The sequence below is a fragment of the Elephas maximus genome, chromosome 24 (assembly GCF_024166365.1).
Source record: "Elephas maximus indicus isolate mEleMax1 chromosome 24, mEleMax1 primary haplotype, whole genome shotgun sequence".
In the NCBI taxonomy this organism is placed as follows: domain Eukaryota; kingdom Metazoa; phylum Chordata; class Mammalia; order Proboscidea; family Elephantidae; genus Elephas; species Elephas maximus.
The window spans coordinates 33,471,594-33,489,324 of NC_064842.1; the positions used below are offsets into that span (position 1 = coordinate 33,471,594).

General features: G+C 43.0%; 1 protein-coding gene across 2 annotated transcripts in view; it reads right to left on the reverse strand.

Moving 5' to 3' along the window:
* The window catches only part of TRIM67 (tripartite motif containing 67), a 71,194-nt gene extending 53,984 nt beyond the window's left edge, over window positions 1-17,210 (reverse strand). The window contains exons 1-3 of one of the 2 annotated variants that reach the window (XM_049868647.1): window positions 17,090-17,210; window positions 16,443-16,972; window positions 16,158-16,379 (exon numbers count right to left, since the gene is read on the reverse strand). In XM_049868647.1, the coding sequence (XP_049724604.1) occupies window positions 16,158-16,379; window positions 16,443-16,972; window positions 17,090-17,210 (873 nt within the window). Of the gene's footprint in view, window positions 1-16,157 lie in introns of both variants that reach the window. The other variant, XM_049868646.1, reaches the window with a different exon arrangement.
* Between the last annotated feature and the right edge of the window lie 521 nt (window positions 17,211-17,731).

Sequence of the window (17,731 nt, forward strand, 5' to 3'; positions counted from 1 at the left end):
TAAAGCTACAGTAATCAAAATGGTTTTATTCTGGTATAAGTATAGACTTATAGACCAATGGAATAAAATTGATAGTCCAGAAATAAACCCATACAACCATGGTCAATTGATTTTTAACAAGGGTGTTAAGTCCTCTAATGGGGGAAAGAATAGTCTCTTTAATAAAAGGTGCTGGGACAACCGGATTTCCACATGCAAAAGAATAAACCTGGATCGATACCTCACAACATGTATGAAAACTAACTCAAAATGGATCAAGGACCTAAATGTAAGCACTAAAACCATAAAACTCTTGAAGAAAACATATGAGCAATGCCTCAGTTTTTAACAATGGATTTTTACATATGACACCAAAAGTACAAGCGACAAAAAAGAAAATAGATGAAATTGGACTTTATAAAAATTTAAAACTCTTGTGCATCAAAGCACTTTATCCACAAACTCAAAAGACAATCTATAGAATGGGAGAAAATATTTGGGAACTATGTACCGGGTTTAATATCCAGAATATATAAAGTACTCCTACAAGTCAACAACAAAAAAACAAACAACCCAATTAAAAAATGAGCAAAGTATTTGAATATCTCCAAAGAAGATCTACAAAAGGCCTATAAGCACATGAAAAAGATGCTCAATGTCATTAGCCATTAGGGAAATGCAAATCAAAACCAAAATGAGATACCACTTCACCCCCACTAGGTTGGCTATTATCAGAAAAACAAAAAACAACAAGTGTTGGTGAAGATTTTGGGAAATTGAAACCTTCATTCACTGTTGGCAGAATTGTAAAACTGCAGCCAGTATGGAAGACTATTTGACAGTTTCTCAAAAATTTAAGCATAGAATTATCATAAGACCCAGCAGTTTGACTCCTGGGTAAAAAAAACTTGAAAGCAGGTATTCAGAAAGATGCTAGTACTCCAAGGTTCATAACAGCATTATTCACAGTAGTCAAAAATTGGAAACAACCCAAGCGTCCATCACAGACGAATGGATAAACAAAATGTCGTACATACATACCACAGAACATTATTCAACCGTAAAGAGAAATGAAGTTCTTGTACATGCTATGGCATGGATGAATCTTGAAACCATTATGCTGAGTGAAATAAGTCAGTCACAAAAGGACAACTATTGTATGATCCCACTTCTATGAAATACATGGAATAAGCAAATGCATACAGACCAAAGTTAATTAGTGGTTGCCAGGGGCTGGGAGAGGGGGAAACGGGGAGTTGCTTAAGGAGTACTGAGTTTCTGCTAGGGTGATGAAAAAACTTGGAAATGGATAATGGTGATGGTTATACAACATGGTAATGCAACTAATGTCACTGAATTGTAATCTTAAAAATGGTTGAAATGGCAAATCTTTTGTTTTATACATATATATATATTCTGCGTAAATAAAATAAGAAAACCTATCAATCTCTGTTAGTTAAGAGACATCATTGATGGGTATAAGTAAGAAAAGTCTAATCAAGATGAGATTTTATTTTCAAAGATGTCGTGAGGATTAGAATGAGTATCCATGGAGAACCCCAGCTGGCAGAAAAGTAAAATTGGGCACGGCAAGATCACGCTTGCATGAAGGGCAGCCAGAGACCAGAGAGAAAATCAGATTATGCCCTGATAGTACCAAGAACAAGCCTGGGATAGGATGTTTGATGCATGAGCCCCAGACCAGAATTCTGACTTTGCCAATGTATAATGGCAATTTACTGAGCCAAGCCAGGTGAGGCTCTTCATTACCAGGTAACTAAGCTGCTTCATCAGGAACAAGTCAACTCCAGTCATTGGTAACCATGAATTGTTTCCACAAAACATGTTTGATGAGAATTTGTTTTTAGAGTTGTTTCTCCACAAATTACACACACAAAAAAAAATCCCCTGCCTTTTTATTTGGCTGCCTCCTTCCTTGTCACTTATCTAAATCTTTCTAATGCTTTGAAACCCAACTCAATTTCCATCTCTTCCATGAAGACTTCCCTAATGTCTATTGTTCACATGACTCTGTACTTTGTACTCATTTACACTTAGAGTTGATTCCGTATACTTTCAGCACCAATTATTTGTGCTCTGGTGTTGTTCTTTATATCCTGTGCATAAGTGGAAAGATAAGCTCTCTGTCCATTTAAATAACTAGCACTAACAACCAATCCAAGCTCGGTTTCTTAAACAACCTTCTTTAAGTCCCCTTTACTGTGACTTTCCTCCTGGGAGCTCTTTTCTTACCTCATTTCCTCACTTCTCTTTTTGCCACCTCTCTTTTCACTGCTGTCCCCTTTAACTTAGCAGCTCAAATTGAAATGTTCAAAGAGTTTTTGCTGCCAGACTTTACTGCCAAACGGGGTAAATACAACAACATGAGAAAGCAATGAAAATTTACGATCTTTAAAGGAGTATAGTCAGGCTATTTCTGTTCTTCATTGAAATTTAAATGAGGTCCTATAGGGTTGCTATGAATTGGAAACAACTCGAAGGCACTGGGTTTTCTTGACTGGGTTAGGGTTTAATCTTTCTCAGCCTCTCAAGCTAGATTTCTTCTAAAGTATGGCTTCTGGAATCCATTTATCCCAATATCCTTTCACTGTTGTCTCTGGATCCAGTATGTTTTCTGTACATTTCAGTTGCTAAGGGATAGGTAAATCTCTCGTTTTTAATAATGTCATTTCCATTAATGCCATCAACATTTATCCACTATCCCATACAGAGACCTAAGAGTCATCTTAGACTTCTCTCACATATTCAGTATATTAAATAAGTCATTAAATCTGGTCACTTCTTCAACAACCCTTATGACTTGCCCTCCCTCCATCCTCCCTCAGCCACTCCCTGGTTCTGAGCTTCACAGTTCCTCATGGGCACCATCTCATCTGTCTCCCACCTCCAGTCTAGACCCCTCAGTGTACTCTCCACATGGTTAACTTATTTGATCTCTCTGAAACAACACTCCACAATTTGTCTGTCAGTTTGTCACACTGTGGTGGCTTGTGTATTGCTATGCCACTGGTATTTCAAATACCAGCAAGGTCGCCCATGGTGGACAAGTTTCAGTGGAGCTTCTAGATTAACACATACTAGGAAGAAAGGCCTGGAAAGCTATTTCTGAAAACTAGCCATTGAAAACCCTATGGATCACAACAGAATATTGTCCAGTATTGTGCTGGAAGATGAGCCCTCTACACTGGAAGGCCACAACAATGGACCCGAGCATACCAACGATCATGAATATGGTGTAGAACTGGGCAACGTTTCATTCTGTTGTGCATGGGGTCACCATTAGTCAGAGTTGACTTGATGGCAACTAACAGCAAGAAAAACAACATTGATCCTGTGTTTCCAAACCCATCAGTGACCAGGGCTGAATTAAGGCATGTGAGGACCCTAAACACTGATAACCTGTGGTGCTCCTCCTCTGTTTACTCACACATTCGAACAGGATATGTTAGTTAGATATATACATGTATACGTATGTGTGTGTGTGTGTCTTAGTTATCCGTGATATAACCTCTTTTTAAAAGTGACTATGCAATTGAACTCTAAAGTGGTGTATGCCATTTTAACGGAATGAGATGAACTAGATTATAAAATTTTTAGTCGATGCGGGGTACTAAGACTTTTACTATATGCTGGATTTTCTAAAAAAAAAAAAGAATATTCTACTTATTCTACAACAAAGAAAATGAGTCAGTGAACTTAGTTGTTTCAATAATCAATATAAAATTCTATTGATCTCCCACAATGAAAAACTGGTGTTCACCAATTTTGCTTTAAAGGGCTCTACTTCAATTTTGATGCTCGTTTCATAACACATGCTATAATTATAAATGAACACATGGAAAGACGTCCTAAAACAAAATTTAATAATCAGAAAACAAATATTACAACAAATTAACTATGTTTTATTTTTGGATAGATCTTTCATCTCTAACATGTTATAATTAAAACATTTCTTTCTATTCTTTGGGCTCACAAATTCTTCAATGATTTTGTCACAGTTAAGCTGCCAAACAATATCTACTTCCATATATAATAAGGGTAATGAATCAAATCTTTCTTGAATCATTGTGCTCATTTTTCCTTGCATCCTGTCTGCTTGGCATCAATGAATCTTCGCTTTGGATAACTGATGCCCTGTTTTGCTGATGCCCTAACCACGTGCTTACCTTGTCTATTGGGTAATCAGTGACTCTCCTTTGCCGAATATGCAACATACCAATGGCACAGGGACTCAGGAAACCTTTGCAACCTGGCTTCTGCCACCTCTACTACCCCACAGGCACTGTTCACCCCAGCCAGGCTTAAGGACCTGCAAGTCTCCCCATAAGTCCTTTGTTCTACCTGCTCCTTCCTTTTGAAAATACTGCTCCCTCTGCCTGGAATTTCCCTTTCCCTGGTCTTCGTAGTAGCATCTGGAAAGTTTCCTTGAATTTTTTTTCAAGCGGTTAAGCCCTTCCTTCTCTGTACTCTGATACAGCCTGATTTACACCAACATAAAGTAGCACTTTTAACACTGCTGCAATTAAGTAGCTACATATCTGACTCCTCTGTTAGACTGAGTCCTTGACGAACAGGTCACCTTCTATTCATCTTTGTATCCACAGGCCTAGCACTCATGAGAAGCATGAAGCATGAAGACTGTAACAGACACTGTTGATGCCCTTCCTCTCCCACACCTCTCAGCCCACCAGAGTTCACCTGAAATTGTGGTTCCCTCACACTGACAGTTTCCCAGCTCAGGAGCCTGGACTCTCTTCTCGGCCTCAGGGCTTTTTCTGGCATAATTGGGGCTTGCACTGCCTCAGGCAGGCTCCCCACATGTGCTGAGGGGCTTACAATGGAGACAACCCCAAACCAGTGAGGGATAATAGTCCATGGATAAATGCCACAACCTCTAAATCCAAAAACCAGTTGCCATGGATTCAATTCTGACTCGTATGTGTCTGATCCCATGTGTCAGAGTAGAACTGTGCTCCATAAGTTTATCAGTGATTGATTTTTCACAAGTAGATCTCTAGGCCTTTCTTCCAAGATGCCTCTGGATGGACTCAAACCTCCAACCTTTTGGCTAGCAGCTGAGCATGTTAACTGTTTGCACCACTCAGGAACACCCCAACCTCTATGATGTGTTAAATGTAGTTTCTCAGTGGGATTCCCTGTCATTTTCATCTCATTTTCCACGTGCACTTCCTGAGAGCACCTTCCAAGTAAACTACCTGCACCCAAGTATGTGTCTTGATCTGCTCTTGGAGGAACTCAACCAAAGACAAATGTGTAATCAAATTCACTTAATATGTTTGCAGAAATGGCATCATATTTCTCAGTGTACCTCTGTTTTATGTAAGTTGAATATATGCTAATGCCTGGCATTCTACCAGCAGATAATAAGCTGCTTGAAAGGAGGAACTAGATTTTATGCACCTTTCTTTCTTTTTTTATTGTGCTTTAAGTGAAAGTTTATAATTCAAGTCAGTTTTTCATACAAAAATTATACACACATTGTTATGTTACCCTAGTTGGTCTCCCTATAATGTGACAGCACACTCCCCTCAGGGCTATATTTCCCTTGTCCATTCAGCCAGCTCCTGTCCTCCTTTGCCTTCTCATCTCACCTCCAGAAAGGAGCTGCCCACGTAGTCTCAAGTGTCTACTTAAGCTAAGAAGCACACTCCTCACTATATGACATCATTTTATGTCATATAGTCCAGTCTAATCTATGTCTTAAGAGCTGGCTTCAAGAATGGTTTTAGTTTCGGGCTAACAGACAGTCCAGTGGCCATGTCCTCTGGGGCCCCCCCAGTCTCCGTCAGACCATTAAGTCTGGTCTTTTTACTAGAATTTGAGGTCTTCATCCCATTTTTCTCCTGGTCCATCAGGGATTCTCTGTTGTGTTCCCTGTCAGGCAGCCATTAGTGGTAGCCGGGCACCGCCTACTTCTTCCAGTCTCAGGCTGATGAAGTCTCTGGTTTATGCAGTCCTTTCTGTCTCTTGGGCTCATATTTTCCTTGTGTCTTTGGTGTTCTTCATTCTCCTTTGCTCCAGGTGGGTTGAGACCGATTGATTAAATCTTTCTTAAGGCGTTGCACAGTGCTATCCATTTAGGTTTCCTCTTCTCTTTCCTGAGTAATAGAACTCCTACTCATTCTCAGTTCAAGCATTATCTCTCTTCAAACTTTCCCTCACTGCTCTTTACCTCCTTCCAAACTTCCAGTCAAAATTAACTGCCTTGGGTGGGGCAAAATGGGGCACACCATGAGCGCCTCCGACCATGGTGTGGTGGACTGTGGCACCAGCCAAAGGGCTGCACAGCATTTACAAGCCATTGATACATGTCCTACCTACGTGAATAGGGGAGTCCCTTGGTAGTGCAAACAGTTAAGTGCTTGGCTGCTAAACAAAAGATTGGAGGTTCAAGCCCACCCAGAGGCACCTCAGAAGAAAGACCTGGCAATCTACTTTGGAAGAATTAGCCCTAAAAGACCCTACAGAGCACAGTTCTACTCTGACACACCTGAAGTACCCATGAGTTGAAATCAAGTCAACGGCAACTGATATGTAAGGAGGGAGAAGAGTCTTTTTTTTGGGGGGGGGGGTGCAATAGCTTTTTAATGGCTTTTCTTTTATGTGGCCTTTCTGGCCCTGGATTTGTAATTCTCACCAAATGATTGGTCAGGCCACAACCTGCTAAAAGATTGGTTGGTTTGATATTCACATAAGCAGTTTGCAAGGGATTGGTCAGTTTGCTATCCACACAAGTGTCTTACAAGGATTGGTCAGTTTCTGATCCACATTTATATAGATTGGCTGACACCCTCTCCCCCAAGCAGTTGACCTTTACCAGGGTTGGCTGGGGAAGACCCACCTGGTCTGACATTTTCCAGGATGGGTAGGGGTCCCTCCTGGTGACTGCTAAAAAGCCTAGAACGTGGAGGCTCTGATGGGGCTTCCTGATAAACAGGAACCAGGAGGGAAGCATGTACTTTGGACATGGGGGACTACACTGAGAACCTCCTAGAAGAGCTATAATATAGGTCAAGGGCTACAGCACTGAGCTGGTAATGCTCACTGAGCCGATAACACTGAAGATTGAGAGAAATGATGGCAAGCACAGCAGAGCCCAGCAGCAGAGAAACAGCAACAGCCGTGTGAGTGGTGGGAACCACGAGACCAGCAGACAGTGGTGGTGGGCAGAGTCAGCTCACAGAGCAGAGCTTGGCACCTCCAGGCAGGTACACCAACGGAGCTGGGCTCCTCCATGCAGGAGGTTGCCAGTAAAGCAGAAGCTTGAACATAACAAGCCATATAAGGATTGCTCGTAAAAGTTTTGCCTCAAGAGCTGTGGTAATGGGGCTTACCCCTGGCACTGACCCAGTGTTGTCCCAAAGCTCCTGGTTGAGTGCTGGACCAGCTAACACAGGGGTCCAGACCCAACCAAGAAAATCCTCGGAGAGAGACACAGAGAGAGACAGAGAAACAAAAACAGCCATACAGCACTTGACCTGACGACACACCTGCTGAGAGAGAGATTCGACTGATACCTGGTCCATGGTGTGCCCATCCAATGATACAGAAATAGACATAGATAATTTGGGAAGGGTGAGCAAGTCCCCTTTTAGACATAAGTGGACTCCTCTCCTATGATGCTAAGTGGCGTACTTGTAGGGGTGTAGGGGACCGGATAACCTCAAATCTGTTCCTGTTGGTTCCTGTTTGCTTTCTATAAGTAATCTGTTCTTGTTGTTTACTGTTTACCTTCTATCGTAGTTATCTAGTGCTGCTATGACAGAAATACCACCAGTGGATGGCTTTAACAAAGAGGAATTTATTCTCCCACCATCTAGTAGGCTAGAAGTCCAAATTCAGGGAATCAGCTCCAGGGCAAGGCTTTCTCTCTGTTCTGGCTCTGGAGGAAGGTCCTTGTCATCAACCTTTCTCTGGTCAAAGAGCTTCTCAGAGCAGGGACCCTGGGTTCAAAGGATGTGCTATTCTCCTGGCTCTCGTTTCTTGGTGGTACGAAGTCCCCCTGTCTCTCTGCTTGCTTTGCTCTTTCAAGACTCACAAGAGATTGGTTTCAGACACAATCTAATCTTGTAGATTGAGTCCTGCCTCATTAGCATAACTGCCGCTAATCCCATTAAAAAAACAACACAGGAAAATCACATCAGATGACAAAATGGTGGACAATCACACAGTCCTGGGAATCATGGCCTACCCAAATTGATACACATATTTTTGGGGGACACAATTCAATCCATGACACCTTCTGCAAATAATCATAATGGTTTTTAACTACCAAACTGTGTAAGTTTATTGTGTGTATGACTCTGTTGGATTGAATAGTAGAGTCCTCATCCCAGCAGTCTTATTGCTGCTTGTAATTTTGAGGCAAATTGCATGTGTTTACAGGCAAATAGTAGGCCCAGAGCAAACTGATCCCGTTCAAAGATAAGTAATGAACAGAAAAGACCCAGAACAGGACCTATGCATAGAAAATATGGAAAGGAACATGACAAGAAAAAGTAGACAAAAAACATACCTTGAAAGAAGAATTATTTCAGACATCAGAGTAGAATTTTAGACAAAAGCATCCTGCTGTCAAAAAACTTAAAGAGAACAAGTGCTGAAAAAGACAAGAGAGCAACGATGTGATTCCGAACAATCAAAGGGAAGGTAACAGGAGGATATGAAAGTAAGCTTATACCTGTAAGGAAATAAATAGAAGAAAAAAAATCGTTTCATAAATGAAAATCTCATTAGGAGCCACAAGACGTAGCATCAATCCTTCTGAAATCTCAGACAGTTAGATGAGGGATAAGTTTGAGGAAATTACGTGACAATGTGGAAAAGAATAGAGATCATAGTGCTTAGAGACAAGATGGAAGCTATGAGAGCCACCATAGTCAAAGTCGGTATTTCAGAAGAAGAGAATAGAATAAATGGAAAAGTAGAAACACTCAGAAATATAATACAAGAAGATTTTCCTAAAACAAAAGGCCATATAATTGCATAGAACTGGAAGGAATTCAGTAGAGTCATTGGAATGGGGATATATCTTACCAAACCTGAAAGATAAAGAATCCTACTCATATGTAAGCAGGAAAAAACAAACAACAGGCCATCTCTAATGGTAAAATAAAATTGGTTCAGTCTGACACTTTTCAACGACAAAATGAATATTCTGAATATAATTCAGAAGGTAAAAGATCAATGTCTAAGAATGTTAAGGAGGGATAATGTGACTGGATCAGGGTGTCATTAAAAGACAACGTGAGGACATTCTGAAATGTGCCAAAGCTCAGAAATTACAGCATTCACAAACCTCACTGAAAAATCTACTTGCAACCAAGTAACAATTTAGTCAACTGAAAGATGAATGCATGAAAATTCCACAATGAATCCAAATGAAGAGGTTGAAGCATGAAAATACCAGGTGTAAGAACCGAATAAATAATGACTCGAACTTAAATAATATAAACGCAATGATAATTGACCATAACAAAAGTTTCTGACATGGTCAACATATCAGGGAGTTAGAGTTGGGATAGAGGAGAGGGTGAGACAATGTTGTGCTAATTGCTCCACCTTTCATAATATTTTGTGAATCCGATAAATTGAGACGACTATTTAAGATTTACAAGTTGTGAGGAAGAAAAACAACTTGAGTAAAAGAAAACAAAGGCAACAACAGGAATAGTATAAAAGTTGTAACAAGAATTAAGCCTGTGTCTATTGCACATGGGATAAATATATCTGGTATAGGGTCTAAAGCTAAATTCCTATTATTTACTAATCTAAAACTATATGTTGTTTACATATAAATCAAAACCATTCAGAAAGTAAAAGGATGGGCAAAAATATTCCAAACACATGCAAACAAAAAGAAAACAGGAGTATTCTTTGACTCCAAAGCAAAAAGCTTTAAATGGAACAAGTGATTTATATTATTTATTTTTTGGTCCATTAATTTTTTTTAATAAAAAAAAAGTTAACTGCCTTCTCCTCACTGTTCCCCCATCACTTTATTCAGATTACAAATACAGCACTTATTTATATTAGGTTGGTTGTAAGATTATCCCTCGCCTCTACTAGGCTGTGAGCTCTGCTGTGGTCTTTTATTTGTATTCACAACACATAGTACAGCCCTTGGATTACAGTAGGTCCTCAAAGAATGTTTATTCAATTGAATATTTTGACTGAAAAGTACAGAAAGCCATGGACTGCTGTGTCTTCTTCACATGCTAGAGGAAACACTGATTGCTCAGGAATGAAAGCCACCTTAATTGTACAGCTTTAATTGATAAGCTTTGCCTGGGCCCCACCATAGACGTTTCACGAACATGATCCCCAGGAAACTCTAAAGGAGCAGGAACTTCAACAGACAACGGCACAGATCCTGCCTAGTTTACCCAGGAATTGCTAGAAAAGGCATCGTGCTTGGTCAGGTGGTAGTAGTTGTTGTTAGGGAAGGCAAATCCCTAGCCAGTAGTTAAAAATATAAAAATCTCATGATCCTCTTTTTAAAAATTGCCCTAAAAATAATATAAAACAGAAACCAAATGAATAGAAGTAAAACAATTCACCTTATTGTTTCTCCCTATAGCTCTCTGCCCACATTACTTTTTATTATTTATGTTCTTTTACTGTTGGGAGAATAAACAGGTATAAACTTTATGGAAGGAAATTTGGCAATATTAATCAGTCTTAAAGTCAGGCACACTTTAACACAGCAATTCCATGTCTAGAAATTTATTTTAAAGAAACAATTCAGGGTATGGGGATTCGTTTAACTAGAAAAATGTTTATAACAGCAAATGATTGAACATGACCTAAGATTCAGCATTAGGATGTTGATTAAATAAAGTAAAAATCCTTATGATGAAATGTCATGCAGCCCTCAAAAATTATGTACACTGGTTGACAGAAAAATATTTATTTTGTATTGTTAAAAAAAAAAGTTAAATAAATATGCCGTATGATTTTAGAAGAAAAACTCCAAAATGTTAGAAGCATTTTTCTCTATAAATTGGAATTTGGGGACAATATTTAATTTCTACATCTGTAGTTTATAATTTTTCAACAATATATTTCCTACTAGTATAATAAAGAAAAACAACTACAGGTAATAAAACAGACATGCTGTCATCATAGTACATGTTTTGTCCTTGTCCCTTCTGTGTAACGTGTTCCTTTTTTTTTTATGGTGTTTTAAGTGAAAGTTTACAATTGAAGTCAGTATCTCATACAAAAGCTTATACACAGCTTGCTATGGAACCCTGGCCTGGCTGCTCTTCCCCTGATGCGACAGCATACTCCTCCTTTCCACCCTGTGTTTCCCGGGTCCATTCAACCAGCTCCTTCCTGTCCCAGGCTGCCTTCTCCTCTCGCCTCCAGACAGGAGCTGCCTATAAAATGTCTTTCGAAGGAGGAGGTCTTTCTTCCGAGGCTTTAGAGGCTAAACAACTTTCTTTATGGCTTTTACAAAATATAGTAAAACCTGCAAAAGCCAGAATTTGCGTAACGCAGAAACCTGTCTGAGAAGGAAAACTCAAGTATTTTTCACTAACAAAGAGCTATAGAAAAGTGGTACCCTGCACCCTATCAAAGTTGGAAGATCTGTGAGTTCTGGAAAAACAAGGCAGTCCCCCGAGTTCCGGCTCTCACAGGTTTCACTGTAATATAAGAAAAAAAAATATAAGAAACTACTGAGAAATCCAGTGTTCTTTGGCAGAGCCTCAGGACACAGGAGTGATCTGAAGACCTGTCCTCCTGAGTGTTCCAGGCCACATTGCCACCTTTGCTCTTTGAAGTTCTGAGTCAGGACAGTAATCCTGGGGTATTCATGAGATTTTTTTTTAAAAACACCCTTGTATTCTCAGTGGCTCTCAATGAAGGGCTCATTCAGCATTTCCTAATCTCAGTTCAGGAATCAACTTCTACCTTTTTTAATTCAGGGTTAATTATCTGTTCCAAATAGGTCAGAATCTTCCCCAGAGCAGGACTGACAGGAGACTGTTGACATCCAGTGACATGTCAAACTGGAGAAGAGATACAGCACCCAGTAACCCTCCCCTGTCTTCAGGACAACTAGCACTTCCTAATCAACAGGCAAAAAGCCCAATGCTCTTGTGGAGAGCTGTCCTATGTCCTTCCCTGGCTTGTCTTTCACAAGATAGTTTCTTCGTATCAGAAAGCCTTTGAAACGGTTAATCCTCTTCCAGGAGACTCACATAAAAATGTGTTTAGCTAAGCTCTGAAGTTTCTTACACTGTCTTTAAAAGGTGACAATCAGTCTTGTTTTAAAATAGACTTAAGTGTTACATAGAGGCCTCTTTACCTTAAAAATTCCTGATCAGATGGCGAGCTGCAGTCACACCAGGAAGGAATGAAGGTGTGATGAAGGCTTCCCAACCAGAGCATTGTTGGATGGATGCTCATGGTCCAATTCTAGTTCTGCTACCACACAAGGCTTGGCCATGGTTTTGGGGGTTGTTAGTTTAAAAAAAAAAAAAAGGCCAGAGACTTTAAGTTTTACTAAAGAACTCAAACTGCCATAGTGGGCGTCTGAAACTGAGCATTCTAGTTTATCTTTCGAAAGTAGCCACCTTCACAACTCACAAGGGTGGTATACTCCCCTACCCACAAACCAAGACCATGCGATCCACCAGGGTGTCCTCATTTACCTTTTCTTTTGCTCCCCAGCCCTGAGTTCAGATGATCATAATAAGCACTCAATAATTCCCTTTTCTGTAGAAAAACAGCACCTGCTGAAGCAGACCAGCAGAGTTTTCTGTTCATTCTTGAAAATAGGCTTTCACAAAACTGTTTCATGGCTTCTTCCATGAAGCAGTGGCACTAGATACAAAACTGAGACCCAAGATTCTGCATAACCATGTTTCCCACAGGCTATTAGAGGTTACACTGCCCCATCCTATTGAACAGATACAGATACCAAAATATCACATGTATTTTCCATATTTCCTCATAACTCTGCAATGTTGGTTGAGGATAGAATTTTTTAAAAAACTGTTGTTCGTGCCAAACCAAGGATGATCAGCGATTTTCCCTGCACAACCTTGGTTCTGGAAACCATAGCTTGTTATCCAACTCGCTTTTTCATGTAAGAGGCTGAATCTCTCTTAAGGTGGTGAACTCTCGTCTCAGCTCACATTGGTTCCTCCTCTTCATTAATTCTGAAGATTTGAGTGGTAACACCCAGCATTAGTTCCAGACCTCTAGGCTGTGAAAATTTAACAGCTCATGAAATCTGAAAGTTAGATTTAGAACCTACATGTCTTGTCTTGGTAATTGATCACCGCCTCTTTACAAATGATTTCATTTGTAAAATGATGTCTCTTCACTCAGAAGATAAAATAAGTAAGATGAAAAAAGTAAAGCAGCTATAATTACTGTGAAACAATACGCAGCAAAATTCATACAAGTGACAACTAACAGCACCGTTTTAGGAGTCTGCACAAACAACATTACAAACCACCAGCATGAGTTTTCTCCAGGTAACCAATGAGGTAAGCTCAGGGAGGTCAAATAAGTGCTCTTTACTGTGGCTCTGTAGCTATTGCAAGTCTAGTGGTTTTAAATGTTAAGACCATAAAAATAACAAAGAACATTTAGTAGATACTATGGATCAGATACTACACTAGAGACTAAACACACAGTGGTATTGTACTTAATCTTTACAACAGTTATCATTATTATTCATCAGTGCATGTAAAGTTTGTACCTAAACTCACACAGCTTAGTAAATCGCAAACCCTGAGATTTGAATCCAGGTCTTTGTAACTGCAGAGTGGAGTTTCTCAAAAGAGACACTACTGGCATTTGGGGCTAGGTAATTTTTTTTTTTTTTTTTTTAGGGACTTTGCACTGTAGGATGTAGCATCCCTGGCCCGTACCCACTAGATGCCAGTAGCATTCCTAGTTATGGGAACCAAAAATGTCTCTACAGTATCCCCCCATTTGTTTCCTTTTCCATTTTTTAAATTTAAAAAACGTTGTTGTTGTTAGGTGCTGTCGAGTGAGTTCTGGCTCATAGCAACGAGAGAACAAAACACTGCCAGGTCCTGTGCCATCCTCACAATCGTTGCTATGTCTGAACCCATTGTTAAAGCAACTGTGTCAACGCATCTCTTTGAGGGTCTTTCTCTTTTTTGCTGACCCTCTACTTCACCAAGCATGGAGCCCTGGGCACAATGGTTAAAGCGCTTGGCTGCTAACCAAGAGGTCTGCAGTTCAAATCCAGGAGCCACTCTGCAGTAGAAAGAAGTGGCAGTCTGCTTCCATAAAGATTTACAAATGTTAAATTACAGTAAAAACATAAGCTTACTGTAGCTGATGAAATTACACATATTGTTGTTGTGTGCTATCAAGCCGATTTTGATTCATAGTGACCCTGTAGGACAGAATAGAACTAACCCATAGGGTTTCCTAGGCTGTAATCTTTCTGAGAGCAGATCACCAGGTCTCTCCGGAGCATCGAGCCTTGGCAGGTGGGTTTGAACTGCTGACCTTTAGGTTAGCAGCTGAGTGGTTAACCATTACACCACCAGGGCTCCTACAAAATTATGTATAGGAAATTTATATAATTTACATATGTATGTACGGATCCATGCTACATTGTTGTTAGGTGCTGGCGAGTCAGTTCTGACTCATAGCGACCCTATGAACAAATATATATGGCATGTATTAGTAGCGGGTCAGTGAAAAAAGGAAGACCCTCAATGAGGTAGATTGACAGGGTGGCTACAACAATGGGCTCCAACATAACAAAGATTGTGAGAATGGCACAAGACTGGGCAATGTTTTGTTTTGTTGTACACAGGGTCCGTAAGAGTTGGAATCAACTGTAGCACATACATATATTATACATATATATAGCAAATCTACATAGGAACAGCTAATCTCTTCATTTCCTTTCATCTGTGCTCCCCTTTTTTCCCATTGGATAGATGATGCCAGCTTTGACAAAATGCTTTAATTTCTGTGTTTTTCCTTCTCAATTATAATACATATTTCTGGTTGGGCAGTTTGGAGGCCTCTTGCCTTTTTTGGCAAGTGACACTTTACTGGAAAGAAGCCAATGAATGATAGGTGTCTGAATTTGCAAATGCAGTTAGGGGCTCTTGAATAAGAGACTTTAATTCTTCCAGGTCTGACTCATTGATCTCTGGTGGCAGGGAGTTCACTTGCTCAGCTTAGGCTTTCTGGTGGAAAATTAGTTAGAAGAACTGAGCCTGCTTTTCCCAAGAGGCCTGATAAAGGGCCTGGATGGATTTTGCGCTTCTCTCTGTCTCTCCATATCAGATACACTGTCAGCTACAAGTTCATGGAAGTTGCCTTTAGGGAGTGTTCCATTCCCACCTGGGGACTGGCATACCCCCTTCAGGCAAGTCTCCGGGAAGAAGGCCTGTGTGTGTGTGCAGCCTGCAGGGGTGAGGGTTTGTCTTACCAAGAGCTTACTCTGCACACTTCCGCACTGTCGGAGCTACTCACATTGCTACTGCCCGAGTAAATCTCTGGGGAAAATGACACTCCCTTCTTAAAGGGGCACACACCCAAAGTCTCAACAGACTTGAGGCACCACAAGGTCCATGAGGAATCATGTCTTTCCTCTGGGGGTAGAAAGTGCTGGAGACAAGTTGAGAGAATAGGAAATTTTCTCCTCTGGAAGCCGACGGGGGTTCTACTCTGCAGGAAATAGTGCATTTCTTCAAGTGAGGGCTGGGAGAGTCCTTCCTTCCTTGAGAGCAGATTAACCAATTGCAGGAAGGCATCAGACATTTTCCTGCAGCAGTGGTAATACCTGCACTTCAAAAAATAATCTTTTCAGAGGGAGGAAGGAAGGCTGCATGCTCTAACTCAGGAGGGGCCATCTGCCTTTGCCTTTTTGTGTAGAATCAAATCTCAGGTGGGAGAAGACCTAGTAAGTCATCTTCCCATTCCCTTAACATCCCCAACGCCCAGCTCATTAAGTGTTTGCCGAAAGACTGACTGACAAAAGGAATGAATGAATGAAGTAAGCCCTGCTTGTCCCTCTGGCCGGTTCTCTGCCAACTCTCAAGGAATAGACCAAGGACCCCTTTCCCTCGCACTCTCTTCCTTTGCGCGCCCTGCTGCCCGCGCCTTGCCCAGCAGCTGCTCACCTTGTGCTGCTTCCACATGGCTCCCAGGGGCTTCACCTCGTGCTTGGCGTGCCGGCCCTCCTCCAGGCACTGGTAGCACACAGGGGTTCGGCAGCTCACGCAGTACATGCTGTAGTTCTCCATTTCGTGCTCCGGACACGTGGGGAACTTGCGAGCAGCGCTGCTCCCCGCCGCCCCGGGGCCTCCTGGGCTCTTACAGCCACCGCCTCCGCTGGGGGCGCCCTGGGCCGCCCCTACGGGGACAACCGCAGCCTCGGCGGGCGCTGGCGGCGGAGGCGGCTGCACCAGGCGGTGCTTAGCGAAGGGTCCCCGGGACGGATGGCACTTGAGCTGGCAGGCAGTGCAGTAGAGCACGTCGCACTGCTCACAGAGCGTGGCGGCAGGCTCTGGCGGGGTACGGTCGCACAGCTGGCAGATGGCCACAGCCGCGGCTGCGGACGCCCCCGGCACGGCTCCGCGGCCCTGCTGGTAGCGCTGGACGATGGCCTCCAGCAGCCGGTTGCGCTGGAAGCCGCGCAGGCCGCGGTGGTCCAGGGAGGCGCTGCGGTGGCACTGCGGGCACGTGATGGAGCTAGAAGAGGACGAAGACAGCGAGGAGCAGGCGGCGCCCCGGGCCGCTGCGGCCGAGGAGCCGGCGGGCGCCGGCACCATGGGCAGCACGCGAACCCCGTTGGGGGACTTGAGGCTTGGAGTGTAGGAGCCATAGCCGCTGTCTGTCTCGCTGTACAAGCTCAGCTTGTCCGCGTGGTCTCCGCCACCTCCTGCACCTCCGCCACTGCCACTGCCGCTAAGGCCGCCAGCTGCGCTTCCGCCGCCTCCGCTGCAGGCAGGGCCAGTCGCCGAGTCGTAGTCCGAAGGGGGCGCAGCGGCGGCGCCCGCCGGCAGTCCCGAGCCCCGGGAGTGCAGGAGCGGCTGGGGCAGGTGCTGCTCGCTGTCCGGGGTCTGCACAGCGATGGTGCGAGCACAAGGCAGGCAGACGTTGTGAGAACAGGGCAGAATGATGGGCTCCCGAAACAGAGATCCGCACACCGGGCACTTCAGCTCCTCCTCCATCTCTGCGCGGGCGGCCCTAGTTGTTCAGGGGAGGGTGGGAATGGTCGAAGCTCCGGAGGCGGCGGCTGAGGACAAGCGTGGTTAGCACCGGTAAGCCAGGAGGCGGCGAGCATCACACCGGCATGCCTGCTTTACAGCTGGAGGGCACGCCCCTCTCTCTGTCTTGTGGCCACCGCCCTAAGATGATTAGGGTCAAGAGAGGGGAGGGGAGTCCTCACCTACCCGTGGGGATCCTGCACCCCGAGGCTTCAATCTGCGGCTAGAGTCCGGAGCCAGTCCCACCTCACTGCCCTGACCGTGGCCTGCCGAGGAGCTCTCTGTGATGAATCAGCACTAGCGCCGCCCGCGGCTGCAGAGCGCTCCTCCTCTCCACATCAGGACCAGCCGCCGGGCTGCCGATTGCCAGCTCTCTTGTTTCAACCCTTCGGCTCCAGCGGGCAGCCAGTTGCCCGGGAGCTCCCTTTTAATCTGCCCCTCCCCTCAAAACGGGGCCGCTTGGTAGGTGAGCAGGCAGGTGCGCA